The 20,849-nt window shown below is 65.7% G+C and overlaps 2 protein-coding genes across 4 annotated transcripts; one reads left to right on the top strand and one right to left on the bottom strand.

Moving 5' to 3' along the window:
* Positions 1-107: 107 nt before the first annotated feature.
* LOC138827572 (basic proline-rich protein-like) lies at positions 108-3,940 on the bottom strand. The gene is made up of 3 exons (XM_070023146.1): positions 3,855-3,940; positions 2,583-2,899; positions 108-2,458 (listed from the first exon to the last, which is right to left on the bottom strand). The coding sequence occupies exons 1-3, from the start codon at positions 3,938-3,940 to the stop codon at positions 108-110; spliced, it is 2,754 nt and encodes a 917-aa protein (XP_069879247.1).
* Ephx1 (epoxide hydrolase 1) lies at positions 1,608-20,675 on the top strand. Of its 3 annotated transcripts, none has more exons than XM_070023231.1 (9): positions 1,608-1,704; positions 8,306-8,496; positions 11,981-12,161; positions 16,366-16,593; positions 16,863-16,992; positions 17,138-17,346; positions 18,396-18,504; positions 19,904-20,029; positions 20,301-20,675. In XM_070023231.1, exons 2-9 carry the CDS (start codon positions 8,311-8,313, stop codon positions 20,500-20,502), a joined length of 1,371 nt encoding a protein of 456 aa, XP_069879332.1. In that variant the 5' UTR covers positions 1,608-1,704; positions 8,306-8,310; the 3' UTR covers positions 20,503-20,675. The 3 variants fall into 3 exon arrangements, with proteins under 3 accessions (XP_069879332.1, XP_069879334.1, XP_069879333.1); XM_070023233.1 differs by lacking the exon at positions 1,608-1,704 and adding an exon at positions 2,502-2,602; XM_070023232.1 differs by lacking the exon at positions 1,608-1,704 and adding an exon at positions 5,766-5,877.
* The last annotated feature ends 174 nt before the right edge of the window (positions 20,676-20,849 follow it).

The raw sequence follows: 20,849 nt of genomic DNA, 5'->3' as shown, positions 1-20,849 counted from the left end.
ACCACGATTCCAGGCCCGAGCCCCGGCGCCCGGCAGCCCGCACTGCAGTCATATACACGGTCTAAGATCTAAGAGCGCACTGCGGCTGGGCCCCAGCCTGCTGCGGGTCACCGGCGGAGGCGGGGTCGGCAGCACGCTGGCTGCTTCTGGAAAAATCTCCCCTTCACTGCAGTGGCAGGCGACCTGGAGAGCCCCGAGGGACGGCAGCCGGCCCCTCCCCCGGAGGAGCTGAGACCCCGCAGCCGGCCCCTCCCCCGGAGGAGCTGGGGGGCGCAGCCGGCCCCTCCCCCGGAGGAGCTGGGACCCCGCAGCCGGCCCCTCCCCCGGAGGAGCTGGGACCCCGCAGCCGGCCCCTCCCCCGGAGGAGCTGAGACCCCGCAGCCGGCCCCTCCCCCGGAGGAGCTGAGACCCCGCAGCCGGCCCCTCCCCTGGAGGAGCTGAGGGGCACAGCCGGCCCCTCCCCCGGAGGAGCTGGGGGGCCCCCGCAGCCGGCCCCTCCCCCGGAGGAGCTGAGACCCCGCAGCCGGCCCCTCCCCCGGAGGAGCTGGGACCCCGCAGCCGGCCCCTCCCCCGGAGGAGCTGGGACCCCGCAGCCGGCCCCTCCCCCGGAGGAGCTGGGACCCCGCAGCCGGCCCCTCCCCCGGAGGAGCTGGGACCCCGCAGCCGGCCCCTCCCCCGGAGGAGCTGGGACCCCGCAGCCGGCCCCTCCCCCGGAGGAGCTGGGGGGACCCCGCAGCCGGCCCCTCCCCCGGAGGAGCTGGGACCCCGCAGCCGGCCCCTCCCCCGGAGGAGCTGAGACCCCGCAGCCGGCCCCTCCCCCGGAGGAGCTGGGACCCCGCAGCCGGCCCCTCCCCCGGAGGAGCTGGGACCCCGCAGCCGGACCCTCCCCCGGAGGAGCTGGGACCCCGCAGCCGGCCCCTCCCCCGGAGGAGCTGAGACCCCGCAGCCGGCCCCTCCCCCGGAGGAGCTGGGGGGCCCCGCAGCCGGCCCCTCCCCCGGAGGAGCCGCCCCAGCATCTCGGCCCCGCAGTCGCACCGAGGTGACCGCTGACAACAGGGCCGGCGGCCTCCACGCGCCACGGTCAAGGCCGAACCTACAGCCGCAGTAACGGGGCCGCAGTGCCAGCGGCGGCCGGAGACGACCGCCCTGCAGTGTGCGGGCACGCAGGGGGCGAAAGGCGAGCCGAGGGCGGGCCTGGGGAGGCCCTGGCGCGCTCGCGGTGCCTCCGCGCAGGCGCCGTGGGCTGGGGGGCAGGTAACAGGTGGGCGCGGGCCCTGGTCCGCGCAGGCGCCGTGGGCTGGGGGCAGGTAACAGGTGGGCGCGGGCCCTGGTCCGCGCAGGCGCCGTGGGCTGGGGGGCAGGTAACAGGTGGGCGTGGGCCCTGGTCCGCGCAGGCGCCGTGGGCTGGGGGGCAGGTAACAGGTGGGCGTGGGCCCTGGTCCGCGCAGGCGCCGTGGGCTGGGGGGTGGCAGGTAACAGGTGGGCGCCCCACCTGCGGGCCTGGACGGCCGCCCTTCCCTCGGACTCCGCGCTGGTTCTTGGGTTTCCGCCTGGGCGCTGGGCTCCATTCCAGGCTTGGCCCCGGGGGGCGGAGCCTCGGGAGGGGCGGCCTGGGCCGGGTGGGGCGGGTCAGCCTGCCCTGCCCGGGGACCAGGGCGGGGACCGGGACGCGGGGCACGCAGAAGGCGCCTGGGAACCCAGACGGTGAGCGCGGGCGGCCCGGTCTGAGCTGGGCGCACGCCTGCGTGGGGCGCGCGCGGGCCGGGGCCGTGGGGCGCACACGGGGCCGTGGGACGCGCGTAGGCCGTGGGGCCGGGGCCGTGGGGCGCACACGGGGCCGTGGGGCCGTGGGACGCGCGTAGGCCGTGGCGCCGGGGCCGTGGGGCGCACACGGGGCCGTGGGGCGCGCGTAGGCCGTGGGGCCGGGGCCGTGGGGCCGGGGCCGTGGGGCGCACACGGGGCCGTGGGGCCGGGGCCGTGGGGCGCACACGGGGCCGTGGGACGCGCGTAGGCCGTGGCGCCGGGGCCGTGGGGCGCACACGGGGCCGTGGGACGCGCGTAGGCCGTGGCGCCGGGGCCGTGGGGCGCACACGGGGCCGTGGGGCGCGCGTAGGCCGTGGCGCCGGGGCCGTGGGGCGCACACGGGGCCGTGGGACGCGCGTAGGCCGTGGCGCCGGGGCCGTGGGGCCGTGGGACGCGCGTAGGCCGTGGCGCCGGGGCCGTGGGGCGCGCGCGGGGCCGTGGGACGCGCGTAGGCCGTGGGGCCGGGGCCGTGGGGCGCACACGGGGCCGTGGGGCCGGGGCCGTGGGGCGCGCGCGGGCCGGGGCCGTGGGGTGCGCACGGCCCCCCGCCCCGCCTCCACTCTGCGTTTCCCGGCAGTCCCCTCCCTGCCCCTCCTCCCCGGCCTCTGCGGGAGGGCAGCCTGGAGGGGCGGCGGCGGGCCGGGCGGGGCGGGGCCTGCGGGGGTCGGAGGGCGGTAAACTTAGGAGCTTGTGACAGGAATTCCCTGAGAAGAAGACGACGCGCAGCGCTGCGCCCGCAAAGCATTGAAGTGCTGGGGAGGGCCACTGCCAGGAGACACCGGCTGCCCCTGGAGGCTGGGTAGGGAGAGAGTGCTGTCCAGGTAGCTGTGGGGAGCCGGCCAAGGGCCAGCAAAGGTCCGGGCAGGACCCGGTGTAGATCTTCTTGTCCAGGTCTGCAGGGGGTGGGGGGCGGGTGTGGATCTTCACGTCCAGGTCTGCAGGGGGGGGGGGGCGGGTGTGGATCTTCACGTCCAGGTCTGCAGGGGGGGGGCGGGTGTGGATCTTCACGTCCAGGTCTGCAGGGGGGGGGCTGGTGTGGATCTTCATGTCCAGGTCTGCAGGGGGGTGGGTCTGGTATAGATCTTCTTGTCTAGGTCTGTGGGGGGGAGGAGGGGAGGGCTGGGGTGTGGACTTCATGTCCAGGTCTGCAGGGGGGGGGGGCTGGTGTAGATCTTCTTGCCTAGGTCTGGGGGGGGGAGGGGGGGGGGAGGAGGGGAGGGCTGGTGTGGATCTTCATGTCCAGGTCTGCAGCCCATCCTCAGGCCGTGAGAATCGAGTGTGCCTTGATGGTAGTCCTAGTCAGAACCAACTGTTCTTTGCTAGGCCAACTTCATTCTGAGTGCTCAGGGCTGTGTGTGTGTGCGTGCATGCGCGCGCCAACTTCATTCTGAGTGCTCAGGGCTGTGTGTGTGTGTGGGTACGCGCGTGCCAACTTCATTCTGAGTGCTCAGGGCTGTGTGTGTGTGCGTGCATGCGCGCGCCAACTTCATTCTGAGTGCTCAGGGCTGTGTGTGTGTGTGGGTACGCGCGTGCCAACTTCATTCTGAGTGCTCAGGGCTGTGTGTGTGTGCGTGCATGCGCGCGCCAACTTCATTCTGAGTGCTCAGGGCTCTGTGTGTGTGTGTGTGTATGTGTGCGTGTGTGCCAACTTCATTCTGAGTGCTCAGGACTGTGTGTGTGTGTGTGTGTGTATGTGTGTGTGCACCAACTTCATTCTGAGTGCTCAGGGCTCTGTGTGTGTGTGTGTGTGCCAACTTCATTCTGAGTGCTCAGGGCTCTGTGTGTGTGTGTGTGTATATATGTGTGTGTGTGCACCAACTTCATTCTGAGTGCTCAGGGCTGTGTGTATATGCACACAGAGGAAGTAGCTGTCCCCTGTCTCCCCATCCTGGCCCTGCAGTACACACACACACACACACACACACACACACACACACACACACACACACACACACACACGTGGAGACAGGCCTTTCTGAGGGGAGGCAGTTGTCCTGCAGTACACACACACACACACACACACACACACACACACACACGTGGAGACAGGCCTTTCTGAGGGGAGGCAGTTGTCCTGGGCCGCGGTGGGCGTAGGAGGGTCTAGAGCAGCTGGCCCACGTCCTTCCCGCAGCCCCATGTCCCCTGCTCCTCTCCACTCACTTTCTCTCCTCTTTGTTTTTGCAAACTACATTTCCCCTTTTCCTTTCTGACTGAGCTGACCTGGGCCTCCTTCCAGGTCCTGAACACAGATAAACAAGGCCTTGGCCTGGGGCAGAGCATGAGCCCCAGCTGGGCTGGCGAGCTCGGGGGCTAAGGGTGGAGATGCAAATGGCAGCTGCAGCGTCCAAGGGCGGGTAGCCCAGGCTGCCTGCCCCCCTGGGCTCCTCTGCTCCAGCCAGCAGCCAGAGCTGGGACATTCGCTGCCCCTGCTTGCCTTGGCTGGTGGCTTCCCCTTCTCAGCCCCCCAGAGAGGAGTCCCTGGAGTCCCTGGAGCGCAGTGGTGCGTGCTCTGCCCACACCGCCCCGCCCAGAGCTTCCCAGCGCCCCCTCTGCAGCCCTCCCGGAGCCTCAGAGCCTGGGCCTGGGCCTGGCTGCTAGCACTTGCCTTGTGGGCCTTTGTTCTGGAAAAGTCCCTGGCTATCCAGCCAAGGGCCAAGGCCTTTTGCTGAGTCATGGTTCTCTGGTATTGCCTGTGGTTTGGGGGTGTTTGTGACTCTGGGGTGACTCTTGCAGGGTGGCTTTGCCCACCTGTATCAGGAGAGACCCTGCTCTCTCCTCGGGGTCGCCCTGGGCCACTCCTTGCTGCCTGTGCTCCTCCTGTTCCCGCAGCCGCCCGCCTGTCCTCTGCTTCTTTGCTCTTGTTGGTCACGGGGCTTGAACTCAGGGCCTGGGCGCCATGCCTGAGCTTTTTCACTCAAAGGAAGTGTTCTAGAGATACACCATCACGGACTTTCCTGCACAAGCTGGCTTCAAATCACAATCTTCCGATCTCAGTCTCCTCGATAGCTAGGATTACAGGTGTGAGCCAGCCGTGCCCGGCTGCTTTTATTTTTGCCAGTCCTGGGGCTTGAACTCAGGACCTGGGGTTCTTGAACTTCTTTTTGCTCAAGGCTAGCACTCTCCCACTTGAGCCACAACGCCATTTCTAGCTTTTTCTGCGTATGTGGTGCTGAGGAATCGAACCCAGGGCCTCATGCATGCCAGGCCAGCGCTCTTCCACTAAGCCAGCTCCCAGCCCTGCTCCTCCAATACAGTCAAATTTATCCATCTTTTCTTTGTCTGTCACTTTCTCTCTCTCTTTCTTCTTTCCTTTCTTTCATCAAATGCTTTTCATCAGCATCTGGAAGTCTGCTGTCCTTTAACAAGAATTAACCCTCTTATCCAAAAGTTTCTTCATTTCCTGCCCTGCACCTGGTGAACGCCGGGCTTGGGGAGCGGAGGGGAGGGCCTGAGCAGCATCCAGCTTGGCGTCCAGTCCAGGGCCTGTGACAGCGGTGGGGCTGGGAGGGGTCCGCCCGGTGTGGACTAGTCAGGAGAGGGTGCTGGGGACACAGCCTGAAGTCTGTGAGGGATGCGACTGCTCTCTCCTCTCTCGTCTCTGCCGCGCTCCCCTGGCCTGTCCCTCAGGCTCCCCTGCGGTTGGAGGGAGCACCGAGGGCAGAGGCAGCAGGGCCGGGCCAGGGGTCTCGCAGGAGCCGGGGGCTGGGTGAGGGCCCACCGGCAACACTGCGGGCTGGCCACGGGTGGGAAAGGGCACGGGGCTGGGGGGGGCGGGCCTGGCAGAGCGCCCGCTGGCAGAGCCCTTTGCCCCAGCCCATCATTACAGAGGCTGGGGTCAGCAGGGGCAGTGTGTGGTTTGAAGTTCAGGGCGATAGGCGTTGTGCAAACACGGATGGGCTGAGTCATAGTGGCTGTGCACTGGTGGAAGGCAGGGCCCCCACACACCTGCGGGCTCTCCACAGGCTCTGGCCAGGGCGGGGTTCCAAAGGTGAGACGGCCTGGAGGGAGGAGAGCGGAGCATTGATGCCCAGGAGGGAGGCCACAGCCGAGCGCCTGTCTCCCTGCTGAAGTCGGGTAAGGAGGCGGGCTTGGAGCTCCCTGCTGGGCCCCGGCCCCAGGCCCCTTGCGGCTCCCTGCTGGGCTGCAAACTCTTGACACTGGTGCCAAGTCTCACCCTGTGCACCTGTGCGCAGGGCGGCGCTGGGCAGTGACGGGCAGAGGCTCCTGACCGGGAAACAGAAGCATCCTGTGCGTGCGTTCCTGTCTGAGCTACTTAAAATCCAAGGGCTTGTCTCCAGCCAACCCCGGCCTTCTTCTTGGGGGTGTCGGGTTTGGAGTCAAGCCTTGTACTTGCTAGGCAAGTCACCAAGGGGCGGAAGCTGAGTGACTGTTGCTGTGGTGGATGGGGTTTAAGGCTCAGCCAAGCTCCTCTGAACCCTAAGCGGCATGGACGGAGGCGGGGAGGGAGGCCGGGCCCGGCAGCGGCCAGGCGGGGAGGCTCCAGGCCAAGCGTGCACTTCTCCACATCTTGTGACGTCTCCTGTGGCAGCCCACACGTCAACATGGAATTGTACCATAGCCAGAAGCCTGGCCAGGCGCCGGAGGCTCACGCCTGTAATCCTAGCTTCTCAGGAGGCTGAGATCTGAGGATCAAGGTTTGAAGCCAGCACGGGGAGGAAAGTCCATGAGATTCATCTCCAATAAACCACCAGAAAAAGCTGAAAGTGGCGCTGTGGCTCAAGTGGTAGAGCGCTCGCTGTGAGCATAAGGAGGTTCAGAGACAGCGTCCAAGCCCTGAGTTCAAGCCCCAGAAACGGGGGGGGGGGGGGGGGGAGAAATCTATTATACTGAGCTGTGAATGCAGTTCCACTAAAGCTGTTGAACTTGCACACATCAAGATGAGTGGCCAGAGCTGGGCTTCCTAACCCTGCTTCCCCACTGACCCCCCCCACCTTTCCATGCCAGGAGGATGGCCCTTCTCCCCGCGACCGAGCCTCAAGCCACACCCCTCCTGCCCATGTCCTCTGGGAGGGAGGCCAGAGGCCAGGACACACCTCAGCGGTGCTGGGCCCGAGGCCTGGAGAGCTGGCCTCAGAAGTGCAGCCCGCTGGGCTGTCTAAGGCCAGTGCTTCTCTGTGAGGCGCCAGCCTCCATAGCTTGGTGGGATTGTGGGTGATCTTGTCTGTAATACAGACACGCACGTGCGCACACACACACATGCACACTGCGTGCTCCTTCACCAGCCACTGGGAGGATCGCAGTTACAGAGACTGGACCCTGGAGCTGAGGTTTGAGGCACTGGGCACCTGTAGCCTTCTGCTAGTTTCAGATCCCAAGGTTCCATTCACCAAGGTTTTATTGGTTTTGTGCAAGGAAGTAAGGTACACACTTCAACAAGTGACAATATTTTATATACAAGTGACAGATGACCTTCTTGTTCTGCGGAGAGCTAAACTGTGAACAGCCTACAATTTGTGTAAATCTAAGTCTACCCTCAGGCTCCCACACAGTTTAGGTTGGAATCTGAGTTCCTGTTATGCCAGGACTGATTGACCTTTCCAGAAAACTCTCAGTGATCTGAGAGTGAGTGTATGGGAGAAGGCATTGCAAACCCCCAATCGCTTCCGGGTCTGTTTGGGCTCTCACAACACACACTTCCTACCTAAGAAAGCAAAGCCGGTGGCTATACATGTTTGCACATGCCTGCAGTTCCTGGGACTAGGAGACAAGTGGGGGATCTCTTGAGTCCATTCAAAGCCGGTCTGGACCCCCATCCAGACAGCCTCTGACAGTGCACCTGGCAGCTTCTCGGAGCGGTGGTGTTTGCAGGGGGGTATGCCCCCTGGGGCCGCGGGGGAGGCAGACGAGGCTTTTGGTCTCCTGTTGAGGTTTTACTTGCACTTGTCAGGCAGGCGCTGTGCCACGTGGGCCACACTCCCAAGTTGCTCTTTGGATGGTGTCTTGGGTTGCCTGGGCCTCGGCCTTCCTGTCATGTTCCCTGCATAGCTGAGAGGTCGGTTATAAATCGCCACACCCAGCTTTTTGCCCAGGCTGGCCTCAGATCTCTGTGTCTGGAGAGGCTGGGGCCGCAGGCGTGAGCGGGCCGCCCAGCTGCCAGGGGACCGTCCACGCCGAGGTGTGCGTGGGGCCGCAGGCGTGAGCAGGGCTGGGTAGGAGTGCTGGCCTCTCCTCGTGGGAGAGACGTGGCCCGGAGCTGTGCCGCCCACTGGTGGAGCCGCTCCCTGTCCTGTGCTAGACCTGGCTTACATGGCGGTGCCCTAGAAACAAGGGAAGGTGACTAGGGTATTTTGAGCTGGAGAGCCCTCCGTGTGGCCGGATGGGCGTGGCCTCCGGCTTGTGGGGAGCCCGTCCCAGCACCCCCCTGTGTCTTTGTGGGGTAGGGTGGGGGCCTGGGAGCCCCTCAGCCCGGCCTCCCCTCAGCCCGGCCCCAGGCCCCATCCTATCTCTGGCTGACGGCGCTTCTCTTACTCATTTACTGCAGGCATCATGTGGCTCGGAGTCCTCCTGGCCTTGGTGCTGGGCCTGGCTGTCTACTACTGGTTCACCGCCAGGGACAAGGAGGAGAGACTGCCCCTCGGGGATGGGTGGTGGGGGCCAGGAGCCCCGCCCTCGGACACGGAGGACCAGAGCATCCGGCCTTTCAAGGTGGAGACTTCGGATGACGAGATCAATGTGAGGCCCCTTCTCCTGTGCAGGGCGCTGGGGGCTGCAGGGCTGCAGGATGGGGGCTGCAGGGTGCTGGGGGCTGCAGGATGGGGGCTGCAGGGTGGGGTGGGGGGCTGCAGGGTGGGGTGGGGGGCTGCAGGGTGGGGTGGGGGGCTGCAGGGTGGGGTGGGGGGCTGCAGGGTGGGGTGGGGGGCTGCAGGGTGGGGTGGGGGGCTGCAGGGTGGGGTGGGGGGCTGCAGGGTGGGGTGGGGGGCTGCAGGGTGGGGTGGGGGCTGCAGGGTGGGGTGGGGGGCTGCAGGGTGGGGTGGGGGGCTGCAGGGTGGGGTGGGGGGCTGCAGGGCACTGGGGGGCTGCAGGGCATTGGGGGCTGCAGGGCGCTGGGGTGCACGTGGGTTTGTGGTGGGCTGGGCTCAGGAAGTTACCCTCCTGGGCTTTCTTCTGTGTGCGCTCCTCCGAGGAGGCCCAGCTTGGCACCGGGCTCCAGGAGGAGAGAGGGCTAGGCCACAGAGCGCTGTCCCCTCTCCTGAGGCCACAGGAAGCTGGGTGGCTGGAGAGGCAGAGCCAGCCTGGCCACCTGGTCCCTGAGGCCTGGTCAAGTGGAAACAATGTGTAGCCGCACAGTGATTTGTCCAGGGCCGAGCTAAGAAGCAGGATTTGAACTCAAAGAACTCCAGGACTGCTTCCCCTGCCCTGCACAGAGCTGGACCTGTGGTGAGGGGCGGGGGGGGGGGGCCTGGACCGGGAGCCAGGCTTCCCCAGGCATGAGGCAGGGGCCGGGGGGGAGGGCAGGGGCCTGGACCGGGAGCCAGGCTTCCCCAGGCATGAGGCAGGGGCCGGGGGGGGCCTGGACCGGGAGCCAGGCTTCCCCAGGCATGAGGCGGGGGGGAGGGTGGGGGCCTGGACCGGGAGCCAGGCTTCCCCAGGCATGAGGCAGGGGCCGGGGGGGAGGGCAGGGGCCTGGACCGGGAGCCAGGCTTCCCCAGGCATGAGGCAGGGGCGGGGGGGGAGGGGGGGGGCCTGGACCGGGAGCCAGGCTTCCCCAGGCATGACGCAGGGGCAGGGGGGGGGGCCTGGACCGGGAGCCAGGCTTCCCCAGGCATGACGCAGGGGCGGGGGGGGGGGCCTGGACCGGGAGCCAGGCTTCCCCAGGCATGAGGTGGGGGCGGGGGGGGGGGCCTGGACCGGGAGCCAGGCTTCCCCAGGCATGACGCAGGGGCGGGGGGGGGGGCCTGGACCGGGAGCCAGGCTTCCCCAGGCATGAGGCAGGGGCGGGGGGGGGGGAGGGCGGGGGTCTGGACCAGGAGCCAGGCTTCCCCAGGCATGAGGCGGGGGGGGGGGGGCGCGGGGGCCCTGGACCGGGAGCCAGGCTTCCCCAGGCATGAGGCAGGGGCGGGGGGGGGGGGGAGGGCGGGGGTCTGGACCAGGAGCCAGGCTTCCCCAGGCATGAAGCAGGGGCGGGGGGGGGGGGGAGGGCGGGGGTCTGGACCAGGAGCCAGGCTTCCCCAGGCATGAGGCGGGGGGGGGGGGGCGCGGGGGCCCTGGACCGGGAGCCAGGCTTCCCCAGGCATGACGCAGGGGCGGGGGGGGGGCCTGGACCGGGAGCCAGGCTTCCCCAGGCATGACGCAGGGGCGGGGGGGGGGCCTGGACCGGGAGCCAGGCTTCCCCAGGCATGACGCAGGGGCGGGGGGGGGGCCTGGACCGGGAGCCAGGCTTCCCCAGGCATGACGCAGGGGCGGGGGGGGGGGCCTGGACCGGGAGCCAGGCTTCCCCAGGCATGAGGCAGGGGCGGGGGGGGGGGAGGGCGGGGGTCTGGACCAGGAGCCAGGCTTCCCCAGGCATGAGGCGGGGGGGGGGGGGGCGCGGGGGCCCTGGACCGGGAGCCAGGCTTCCCCAGGCATGAGGCAGGGGCGGGGGGGGGGGGAGGGCGGGGGTCTGGACCAGGAGCCAGGCTTCCCCAGGCATGAAGCAGGGGCGGGGGGGGGGGGAGGGCGGGGGTCTGGACCAGGAGCCAGGCTTCCCCAGGCATGAGGCGGGGGGGGGGGGGCGCGGGGGCCCTGGACCGGGAGCCAGGCTTCCCCAGGCATGACGCAGGGGCGGGGGGGGGGCCTGGACCGGGAGCCAGGCTTCCCCAGGCATGACGCAGGGGCGGGGGGGGGGCCTGGACCGGGAGCCAGGCTTCCCCAGGCATGACGCAGGGGCGGGGGGGGGGGCCTGGACCGGGAGCCAGGCTTCCCCAGGCATGACGCAGGGGCGGGGGGGGGGGGGGGCCTGGACCGGGAGCCAGGCTTCCCCAGGCATGAGGCAGGGGCGGGGGGGGGCCTGGACCGGGAGCCAGGCTTCCCCAGGCATGACGCAGGGGCGGGGGGGGGCCCTGGACCGGGAGCCAGGCTTCCCCAGGCATGGGGGGGCTGGACTGGGCACAGCCCTGCCCTTTGCCCCTTCACCCTGTGGCACGGCTGGGCACAGGCACCCTGCAGGCCTGGGAGGAGGCAGAGCCCCTCAGAGCTCACGGTGGGTGGGTGGGTGAGTGAGTGAGTGAGGGGCATGCAGGAAGTTCCGGAAGGACCCGTGGTGAAAGGGCATGGGAGTTCAGAGGAGGAAGTATGAAGAGAAGCCCGGGAGAAAGTAGGCTCCCGCCTGAGGCCTGGGGGGAGCCAGGCCCTGCGGCTTTGTCCTGTAGGATATTGGACACCCCCCGTCCCGTCCCCAGAGCAGCGCGCAGGCCCGGCCCGGCCTGTGCCCGCCCCTCCACCCCGCGGCACAGAGCAGAGGCTGGCAGAGGCCGCGTGCAGCCGCCTGCCGGGGGCTGCCCGGCCCACGTCAGGACCATTGTTACCTTTCAACGGGCAGAGGACGAAGTCAAAAGAAGAGAAGTCCTTGGTGGCATGGGGCCATCTTAGGGCATTTGGATTTCAGCATGCAAACAGGGTCATGGGGCATTCTGCCCTCCTGGCACTCACTGGCCCGGCTGCTTCTCCCTGCCTCTCCATGCCTGTCCCACAGAGAGGCGGGCCACAGCCCCAGAGAAGCCTCGGGAGACTCAAACCGTCTTTTCATGTTTAGCAAGCCAAAGGCAAGGGCTGAGGCACACACAGGCAAGCCCCAGGGTCCAGCAAGGGAGGCGGGGAGAGGGGAGGGGAGAGGAGGTCCACAGGGCAGAGCCCAGGGCCCTAGGGGTGGGGCAGTGGGGCGGGAGCTTTGCCAGCCTCTGGGTGGCTCTGTGTTGGGGAATCAGGTCTTCTTGATGCCTTCCTGGGGCTTGAACTCAGGGCCTGCGCCCTGTTCCTGAGCCTTTGTCCTCAGGGCTAGTGTGTATCACCCGAGCCACAGCTCCACGTCTAGCTTTTTGGTAGCTAATTGGAGACAGAGTCTCTCAGGCTTTTTTTGCCTGGACTGGCTTGGAACCTTGATCTGCATACCTCTGCCTCCTGAGTACTGGGATGCCAGGCGTGAGCACCGGTGCCCAGCCCGCTCTTCTGTTTACCCCAGGATTTGCACCAGCGGATCGACAGGTTTCGCTGGACTCCACCTTTGGAGGACAGCCGTTTCCACTATGGCTTCAACTCCAGCTACCTGAAGAAAGTCCTCTCCTACTGGCGGAATGACTTTGACTGGAGGAAGCAGGTGGAGCTCCTCAACCAGTACCCTCACTTCAAGACCACCATCGAAGGTGAGCCTCGGGCACCACGGGCAGCATGGACCCGGGCGGCGTCCTGCGCGGTGCCGGGACGCGGACGCCACAGAGGTGTTGCATGCGTCATCGTGCTGAATGCAGAGGCAGGCCCTCACATCCGCAAACCCCTGGTCAGGGCGCCGCCCAGGAACACGGCTGTCCAGCCTGAGGTCGCCATGCTGCGGAGGCCGGGCCAGGCTGGGCTCTGCCGGGGCTGGGGAGGCTGAGGCTGGGGAGGCCGGGCTGGGCTGGGCTCTGCCGGGGCTGGGGAGGCTGAGGCTGGGGAGGCCAGGCCGGGCTGGGGAGGCTGAGGCTGGGGAGGCTGAGGCTGGGGAGGCCGGGCTGGGCTGGGCTCTGCTGGAGCTGGGGAGGCTGAGGCTGGGGAGGCTGAGGCTGGGGAGGCCAGGCTGGGCTGGGCTCTGCTGGAGCTGGGGAGGCCAGGCTGGGTTGGGTTCTGCCGGGGCTGGGGAGGCTGAGGCTGGGGAGGCCGGGCCGGCCTCCGCGGGTTTGGTGTTCTCAGGTACCTGACTGGTGAGGGGCTCAGCACAGGAGCTGCCGGCTCAGGCCATCTCCCGAGAGACACACTTAGGAGAGACGTGGGCCGCTTCTTCTTGGGCAGGCCCCAAGAAGAGTGTTTTTAACCACAGATCTTGAGTCAGATGTGGACGTTTTAAACCATCTAAGCTTATTAGACCGTACCGTACTGTGAGGGCTTCAGTTTTATTGTGGTAACATACACCGAAGAAATCTACCACCTTAGCGGTTTCCCGTGGCTCCCAGGCAGGACTCAGGCAGGTGAGTGGATTTGAGCACACCGACGCTCAGCTCTTGTCCCAGCTGAAACTCAGCATCTGGAAACAGTGGCTCCCGCGGCCCCTCCCCGCCCCCGCCCCCTCAGATCCGCGGTTCTGTGGCTGGACTCCCTGGGCGGCAGCACACAGCTGTCCTGTGCGTCAGGTCCGCCTCTCCCGAGCTGGTCTGCACGCTGCCGCCGGCCTCAGAATCCCCTTCTTGCGGGGGCTGGAGATCACTCGCCGGGGAGCTTTGCCACCTGTGGGTGGTTTGCTGCCCCCACAGGTGTGCGCATGACTCTTTTTTGGGGGGAGGGGTTCAGTCGTGGGTTCTGGGCGCTGTCCCTCAGCTCTTCAGCTCAAGGCTAGCGCTCTACCACTTGAGCCACAGCACCACTTCCGGCTTTTTTCTTTTTGCTTATGTGGTGCTGAGGAATCGAACCCAGGGCCTCAGGCATGCAAGGCAAGCGCTCTACCACTGAGCCACCTTCCCAGCCCGCGCACGGCTCTTTAGGACGCGGCGTCCCGCTCTCCTGGCTGCTGTCCAGAAGCAGGGTTCTGTGATTGTTTTTTGAGGAGCTCAGACGAGTTCTAGTGCACCGTTGTCCATTCCAGCCAATGGTGCCCGGGTGCAATTGTCCATATCACCGTCAGTACCTTGTTGTCATCATCTGTCTGTAGTCTGGGTGGATTAGGATTTGGACTCAGCCCCACGTGTGCAAGGCCAGTGCCCGGTCCTTTGTGCTTCCTCAGTGAGGGGCCAGGCTTTCTGTCCAGGCCGCTAGGATTACAGCGTGAATCATCAGGCTCAGTTTGCTACTGAAAGAGAGTCTTGCAAACTGCTTGATCAGGCTGACCTTACACCGAAATCTCAAGCACCTGGGATTACAGGCATGGGCCCCTGCGCTCAGTGATACTTGATGATACCTCTCTGCTTCCTTTTATTGTTATGATTTGGATTTTTTGAGATGTGATCTTACTACGTAGCCCAGGCTGGCTTTGAACCAGTGATCCTCCTACCTCAGCCTCCTGAGTGTGGGGCCTGTAAGTGTGCACCACCTTATCTGATTCCTTCCTTCCTTTTCCTTCCTTCCTTTTCCTTCCTTCCTTCCTTCCTTCCTTCCTTCCTTCCTTCCTTCCTTCCTTCCCCTTCCTTCCTCCCTCTCCCTCCCTCCCTCCTCCCTCCCTCCCTCCCTTCCTCTCCCTCCCTCCCTCCCTCCTCCCTCTCTCTCCCTCCCTCCCTCCCTCCTCCCTCCCTCCCTCCCTCTCTCTCTCCCTCCCTCCCTCCCTTCCTCTCCCTCCCTCCCTCCCTCCCTCTCTCTCTTCCCTTCCTTTCCTTTTCTGCTTTCTCGAAGTGGTCTCTGCTTTCCACCCCACCGCAGCGCCTATGCTGGCCTTGGCCCCCAGGCCCTCAGGCCCCCAGGCCCTCCACTTTTCAGCCCCCCTGGCCCCCAGCTGGGCGTTCAGGAAAGTCCTTCTGCTTTGTGTCCTGCTAGTCTGTGTTTCCAGGGCCCTTCCTGCCCCACTCTGACCCCACATCCCTGGCTCGGACGCTAAGCAGCAGCCTCCTTCTGCCCCTGTCCACCCCTTCCCGGCGTGTTCTGTGAGGAGCCCAGGTTCACCCTGCACTGGCCTCAGCCATCGTCCCGGCGTGTTCTGTGAGGAGCCCAGGTTCACCCTGCACTGGCCTCAGCCATCGTCCTCTGGGTGGGTCTGGGCCCCCATCCAGAGAAGCAGGATGCCCCACCAGGGCGGGGCTCCGGCTCGGGCCTCCACATCCCCACCAAGCCCGCAGCCTGCACACGCTCAGCTTCCCAAGTCTGAGCTGCCCGAGTCTGAGCTGCAGTGAGTGTCCTGTAGGCCTGGCCAGCTGTGGAGACAGAGCAGGCCCAGGGTAGAGCACACGCTTTGTGTATGCTAGCAGTGATGACGACAATGACGCTAATAATGAGGAGACGTGTCTGTCTCCACAATGCAGTGTGTGGAGGGGCGGAGCTGAGCCTGCACAGGTGACCATGCAGGGATGCAGCTTCTTTCTTCAATTTAAAACTCAAACAGTGAATTGGTAGAATTCATATTAAAAATAATCCCACATCAGGCAGCACTTTCCAGAAAAGATACGATTACCTACTGAAATAAACCCCGGATAAGAGTAAGCTGAGCAGCGTGGAGGGTACCCCGGACGGATTAAGTGAGAGAAAAACAAAGCTCCGGAGTGGACTGGATTGCCCTGTTCTCGTTAAGAGGAGCCATGTTCTCAGCTACTTTTCAAAGTTTGAACCGTCACGAGTCTAAGGAGGAGTGTACTGGTGTTGCGGACAGGGTCCTGGACAGAGAGAAGACACCCAGTGAAAAGCAAGGACTTGCAGGACACGCACAGGACGTGTGTGCCTGTGTCACCGGCTGCTAAACAGAAAGAGCTGCAGGACGGAGGTGGGGGCCAGGCGGGCAAAGCTCAGAGCTGCAGGACGGAGGTGGGGCCAGGCGGGCAAAGCTCAGTCTCGCCAGTCTCGGCTGACAGTGTGCAGCAGCACACACTCGCAGTGGCTCGGTTTACCGTGTCTTCTCTTTACAATGGTGTGGGGTGAGGTGCGCGTGAAAACCACTCTTGGGACGTGAGCCTCTGTGGCACCAGGCGCGGTGCCTGGGCTGTGGCGCTAGCCCCTGAGCCCGGGCCTCCTGCTAGGCAAGCCCGATGCCGCCACTCCCTGCCACGGTGATGAGGATACAAAGCTGCTGACTCTAGATGGCTGTGGAGCAGTGCGCCATACACAGAGGTACTTGGCAAACGCAGGATCACACCGTGCGTGGCACAGCGTCGTGACTTACTGTTATTTTGGTGTCAGTCCTGGGACTCAAACTTGGGGTGCGGGCACTATCCCGAGCTTTTTGTACTCATAGTGCTCTACCCCTTGAGCCACAGTTCCACTGCTGGCTCCTTCTTTGTTTTTTAAACAAAGGTAAGAGTCTCACAGACATTCCTGCTCAAGCCAGCTTTGAACCCTGACTCTCAAACCCCAGCCTCCTGAGTAGCTAGGATTACAGGCGTGAGCCGCAGTGCCCAACTGTAATTTGCTTTTATCACATGGTGTCACTGTTTTCTGGTTAGGTAAGTACACTTGTGTGTGCGAGCTTGCCTCACTCGACTGAATTGTACTCCAGCCAATTAACTGTCCGTGAACCCTGTCTGATGAACCCTTCCCCAACTTGTTGGAACAAGCATCTCTGTGGCCGTCTGGGGCTGGACACTGGGCTCTGGGGTCCAGTGCTGCGTGGCCAGGCCTGTGTGTCCCCGAGCGCAGGCTCTGCGGGGTGGTGATGCTGCTCTCCACGCAGGCCTGGAGCGTGGGGCCGGGGCTGGGGCCCAGGCCTCCCCGGACACACATCGGCCGCCTGTGCTCTGTCCGCAGGGCTGGACATCCACTTCATCCACGTGAAGCCCGCCCGGGCGCCCTCGGGCCGGAGCCCGGAGCCCTTGATGATGGTGCACGGCTGGCCCGGCTCCTTCTACGAATTCTACAAGATCATCCCGCTGCTCACAGACCCCGGGAGCCACGGCCTCGGCGACCAGCAGGTCTTCGAAGTCATCTGCCCTTCCATCCCTGGCTACGGCTTCTCCCAGGCCTCCAGCAAGAAAGGTAGGGGCTGCGGCCGGCCCGGCCGGCGGAGGGACGGTCACCGCAGACCTGCCCGCGGCGGCGAGGGCTGGGCAGCAGCGCTCTCCCCCTGAGCATGGCCCAGACCCTCACCCCCGCCTCCTGCAGCTGCGGGACCCCACCTTGGGGACAACCCCCCCCCATGAACCGTCACCTCTGTGTGGAGGGAGGTGGGTCTGGGGGGCTTCACAGGTGCCCGGGGACCCCTCCCTCCCCCCCCCATGACAACGCTGCCCGTCCCCTCACACCAGGCCTGGACTCCGTGGCCACCGCCAGGATCTTCTACAAGCTGATGCGGCGCCTGGGCTTCCAGAGCTTCTACATTCAAGGGGGGGACTGGGGGTCCCTGATCTGCACCAACATGGCCCAGCTGGCACCCAGGTAGGTGGTGCCCGGCACCGGCATGTGCGTGGCTAGGGCTCCCGGGGCGGGGCTGCTGTGCCAGGGGAGAGGAGGGGTGGGAGGGGTGCCCTGACTGCCCAGCGCCTCGGCCTGCGGCCTGGCACGGCCTCTTCTCTGCCCTCAGCCACGTGAAGGGCCTGCACTTGAACATGGCTTTGGTCTTGAGAAACTTCCAAACCCTGTCGCTGCTCCTGGGACGGCGCTTCGGGAGATTCCTGGGCTTCACGGACAGGGACATGGAGCTGCTGTTTCCGGTCAAGGAGAAGGTGTTCTACAGCATCATGAGGGAGAGCGGGTACCTGCACATCCAGGCCACCAAGCCGGACACCGTGGGTGAGTGGGGGCTGGGGGGGGGGACAGGTGGATGACAGGCAGGCACCAGTGTCCTACTGACCCTGCAGGGAGGGGGTCACTACTGACCTGTCTGGTGATGAAGGACATCACCCATCAGCCCCAAAGTGCCACCGAGCAAAGTACACCCCATGTCCCCAGAAGACCACCCAGGGCACGGGGTCCTCTCTGCTGACCCTGCATCCTGGAGGTGACCTCACTGCTGACCCTGGGCCCTCGACCCGAGGCCCTCTGAAAGCACTGTCCCCCATGGGAAGGGTCACCGTGTGCTGCTGCGATTCCCCTGTGGGTCCCTGGGACGGCTGTGACCCGTGCTGTGTGTGCCACCCTGGGCGTGCAAGCTGGCTCCTGCCCGGGGGCTGCGCCAGCCCTGCCGTGGGGTGGTGTGCCGGACTCGACAGGCGGGACGCGTGGAGGTCTGCAGCACTTCACACCAGGGTGCAGACCTGTGTGCTTGTTAGCAGCACTGTGGACGGGACGGACGGTGGCTCAGTCCCAGAGCGCTCACGTAGTGTGCACGAAGCCCTGCTTCTGAGCACCACAAAGTGTGTGCGTGTGCGTGCATGTGTGCGTGTGCGTGCGTTCACATGTGCATGTACACGTGTTCACGTGTGCATGTGTGAGTGTTCACGTGTGCGTGTGTGCATGTGTGAGTGTGCGCGTTCACGTGTGCATGTTCTGTCAGCGTGTCTTGTTTTGTCTCACTCAGACCTTGCTAGACCCCCGGCTTGGAGGGTGATGCTCGCAGACTGGCCCTGTAGATGTGGGAGGGTTGTTTTGCTCCACAGTGAGGCTGTAGGAGCTGAGGGTGGGGAGCCGGGTGCAGGCAGAGGGGTGCCCGACCCTGTTCCTGTGCAGCGCCCACACCTCGGTCCTGGGGCCAGCCTGAGGCCCACACCTCGGTCCTGGGGCTAGCCTGAGGCCCCCACCTCAGTCCTGGGGGCCAGCACCCAGGGCCAGCCTGAGGCCCCCACCTCGGTCCTGGGGCCAGCGCCCAGGGCCAGCCTGAGGCCCCTGTGCTCTCTTTGCAGGCTGTGCTCTGAATGACTCCCCTGTAGGCCTGGCTGCTTACATCCTGGAGAAGTTCTCCACCTGGACGGACTCGAGCTTCCGAGGCCTGGAGGATGGCGGCCTGGAGAGGTGAGCCCCACAGCCTGACTTCAGGACCCGTCCCGTGCCCCTTGCCCCATCTCTGCCTGCACTCAATGGGGTGAGGTCCCTGCCCCTGCCGCAGGCCCTAACCTGGGGCCGGGCGGGTGCCTCAGGCCTGTGGTCCTTGTTGTCTAGGATGTTTGAGGCCAGCCCTGGCCAAAAAAGTGCCCGAGATGCCATCTTAACCCGTGGCTGGGTGCAGGGTGCCCTCCTGTTATCCTAGTTGCCCAAAAAAGCACAATGGCTGGGCACCGTGCCCAGAGGCTGGGGAAGCCGGGACAGGATTGCAGCCCAGAGGTAAACCAAGCCTCCCCTTGAAAACGGCCCCCAGGAGAGGGCCAGAGCACCTGCTTAGCAAGCCTGAGGCTCTGAGTTCGAACTCAGGGGCTGCGGAGGGGAGGTACGGGTGGAAAGGGACCCTAAGCTCCTGGCCAGGAAGGGCGGCAGTGAGGGTTCAGGACTGGGCGGGGCCTGCAGGGGAGGGGGCTCAGGTGAGGGAGGGCGTGGTCACTCGAAGTGGAGCCGTCCCTCACCCCTTCCCTCCGAGGTCCTGACGGTGCAGGAACAGCGGCCAAGTCCAAGTCCTTTGTAATGTCATTCTCCAGACTATGAGAGCCGCTCAGTGCCAACCGAACCATTTAAATACGTCTGTTAAAGCCAGGCTCCCACCACCACCCACCACACAACTCATCCCTGGGGTAGAGCCGGGCCAGGCCCGTCCTGCCCATCCCCGCTCGGGGCGGCCCTGGGCCACAGGGACCCCGGTTTCTGGATGGGTGCAGGCCTGGAAACGCCACTTTGCCAGCTAGGACAGGAGATGAAGAGGGGCGTCCCAGGAGTGAGGGTGAGCTCTTCCGCACTGTGGCACTTGAGCGAGTGTGCACAGGTACGGATGTGGGTGTGCACTGGTCAAATGTGGCCACCCACAGGGTGCTAGTGTGAGCGCAGGTGCAGATGTGGGCGGGCGTGGGTGGGTGCACACAGGTGTGGTAGGCGCATGCCGGGGTGTGAGCATGCCCACGTGAGCCTGCCTGGTGTGAGCGCTGGGTGGGTGTGCGCCGGGCACTGGGAGAATCCACAATTGCCGGTTTCCTGGGTCTCATCATCTGGCTGAGGCCAGAACCTGGGTGGGGCCATCTGGCCTCTGCCATGGGCACAGGCCTGAGACCCAGAGACCCGGCTGGCCCCGCCCCTGAGACCCGGCTGGCCCCGCCCCTGAGACCCGGCTGGCCCCGCCCCAGAGACCTGGCCTGGCCCCGCCCCAGAGTGGTGGTAAGGAGCAAGCGCGCCCTCCCCGTGGGCTGCGGCTGAGTCCAGGAACGCAGCTCTGCTGCCTCCCTGTGTGGGTGCCCTGCCAACCAGAGAGGCTTCCCTGCTGCCTTCCCAGGAAGTTCACCCTGGACGAGCTGCTGACCAACATCATGCTGTACTGGACCACGGGCTCCATCGTTTCCTCCCAGCGTTTCTACAAGGAGAACATGTGCCAGGGCCTGATGGCCCACAAGCACGAGCGGTGAGCCTGGCGGGAGGGGGCGGGGGAGGAGGAGGGCGCAGCCCAGCCCGCGGTCAGGCATCCGAGGCTGTGAGATAGCACGATGAGCTGGGGAGGCCAGGCGTGGCCGCAGAGTCCCTCAGGGCTGCCGGGGCCAGGCGGGGGCGGGGGGTGCAGTGAGGCTGGGAGCCCCCTTAAGAGGACTCGGGGCGCGGGAGGCCGGAGCCTGGTGTCTGCCCTGGCTGGGGGAGGGCAGGCACGGCTTCGCCCTGGCAAACCCCGTCCCTTCCAGGATGAAGGTCTTCGTGCCCACCGGCTTTGCTGCCTTCCCTTCTGAGCTGCTGCACCTCCCTGAGAAGTGGGTGAGGGCCAAGTACCCCAGACTCCTCTCCTACTCCTACATGGCGGCCGGGGGCCACTTCGCCGCCTTCGAGGAGCCCAGGCTGCTCGCCCAGGATATTCGCAAGTTCGTGGCAATGGTGGGTCGGCAATGACAGCCACGGCCGGTCAGCCTCGGGGGCCCTGTCCAGCCCGGCCCAGCCCTGCCCAGCCCTGCCCTGCCCGCTCGCCCGCAGCTGCTTAGAGAGAAGCCTGAGGAATGAGCTCCCCGCCCCGCCCCGCCCCGCCCGCCTGTGCTCAGCTTTGGTAATAAATCATCTCACTTCTATGAGCAGCTTCCAGCAAGTGATGGCCGCGGTGCCCAACAGCCCTGGGGGCTCTGGGCCTGCAGAGCACAGGCCGGGCCTGTCCCGGAGGCCACAGGCGGGGGCCGGGCCCCAAGGGGCTGACAGCGGTGGAGGGCCAGCTGGCTCAAGAAAGCCGAGCACAGCCCAGCAGGCCC

Source organism: Dipodomys merriami, unplaced genomic scaffold (genome assembly GCF_024711535.1).
Source record: "Dipodomys merriami isolate MVZ:Mamm:240054 unplaced genomic scaffold, mDipMer1.0.p SCAF_158, whole genome shotgun sequence".
Lineage (NCBI taxonomy): Eukaryota > Metazoa > Chordata > Mammalia > Rodentia > Heteromyidae > Dipodomys > Dipodomys merriami.
Note: the sequence above shows the minus strand (reverse complement) of the source record. Positions and strands in the feature narration are given on the sequence as shown.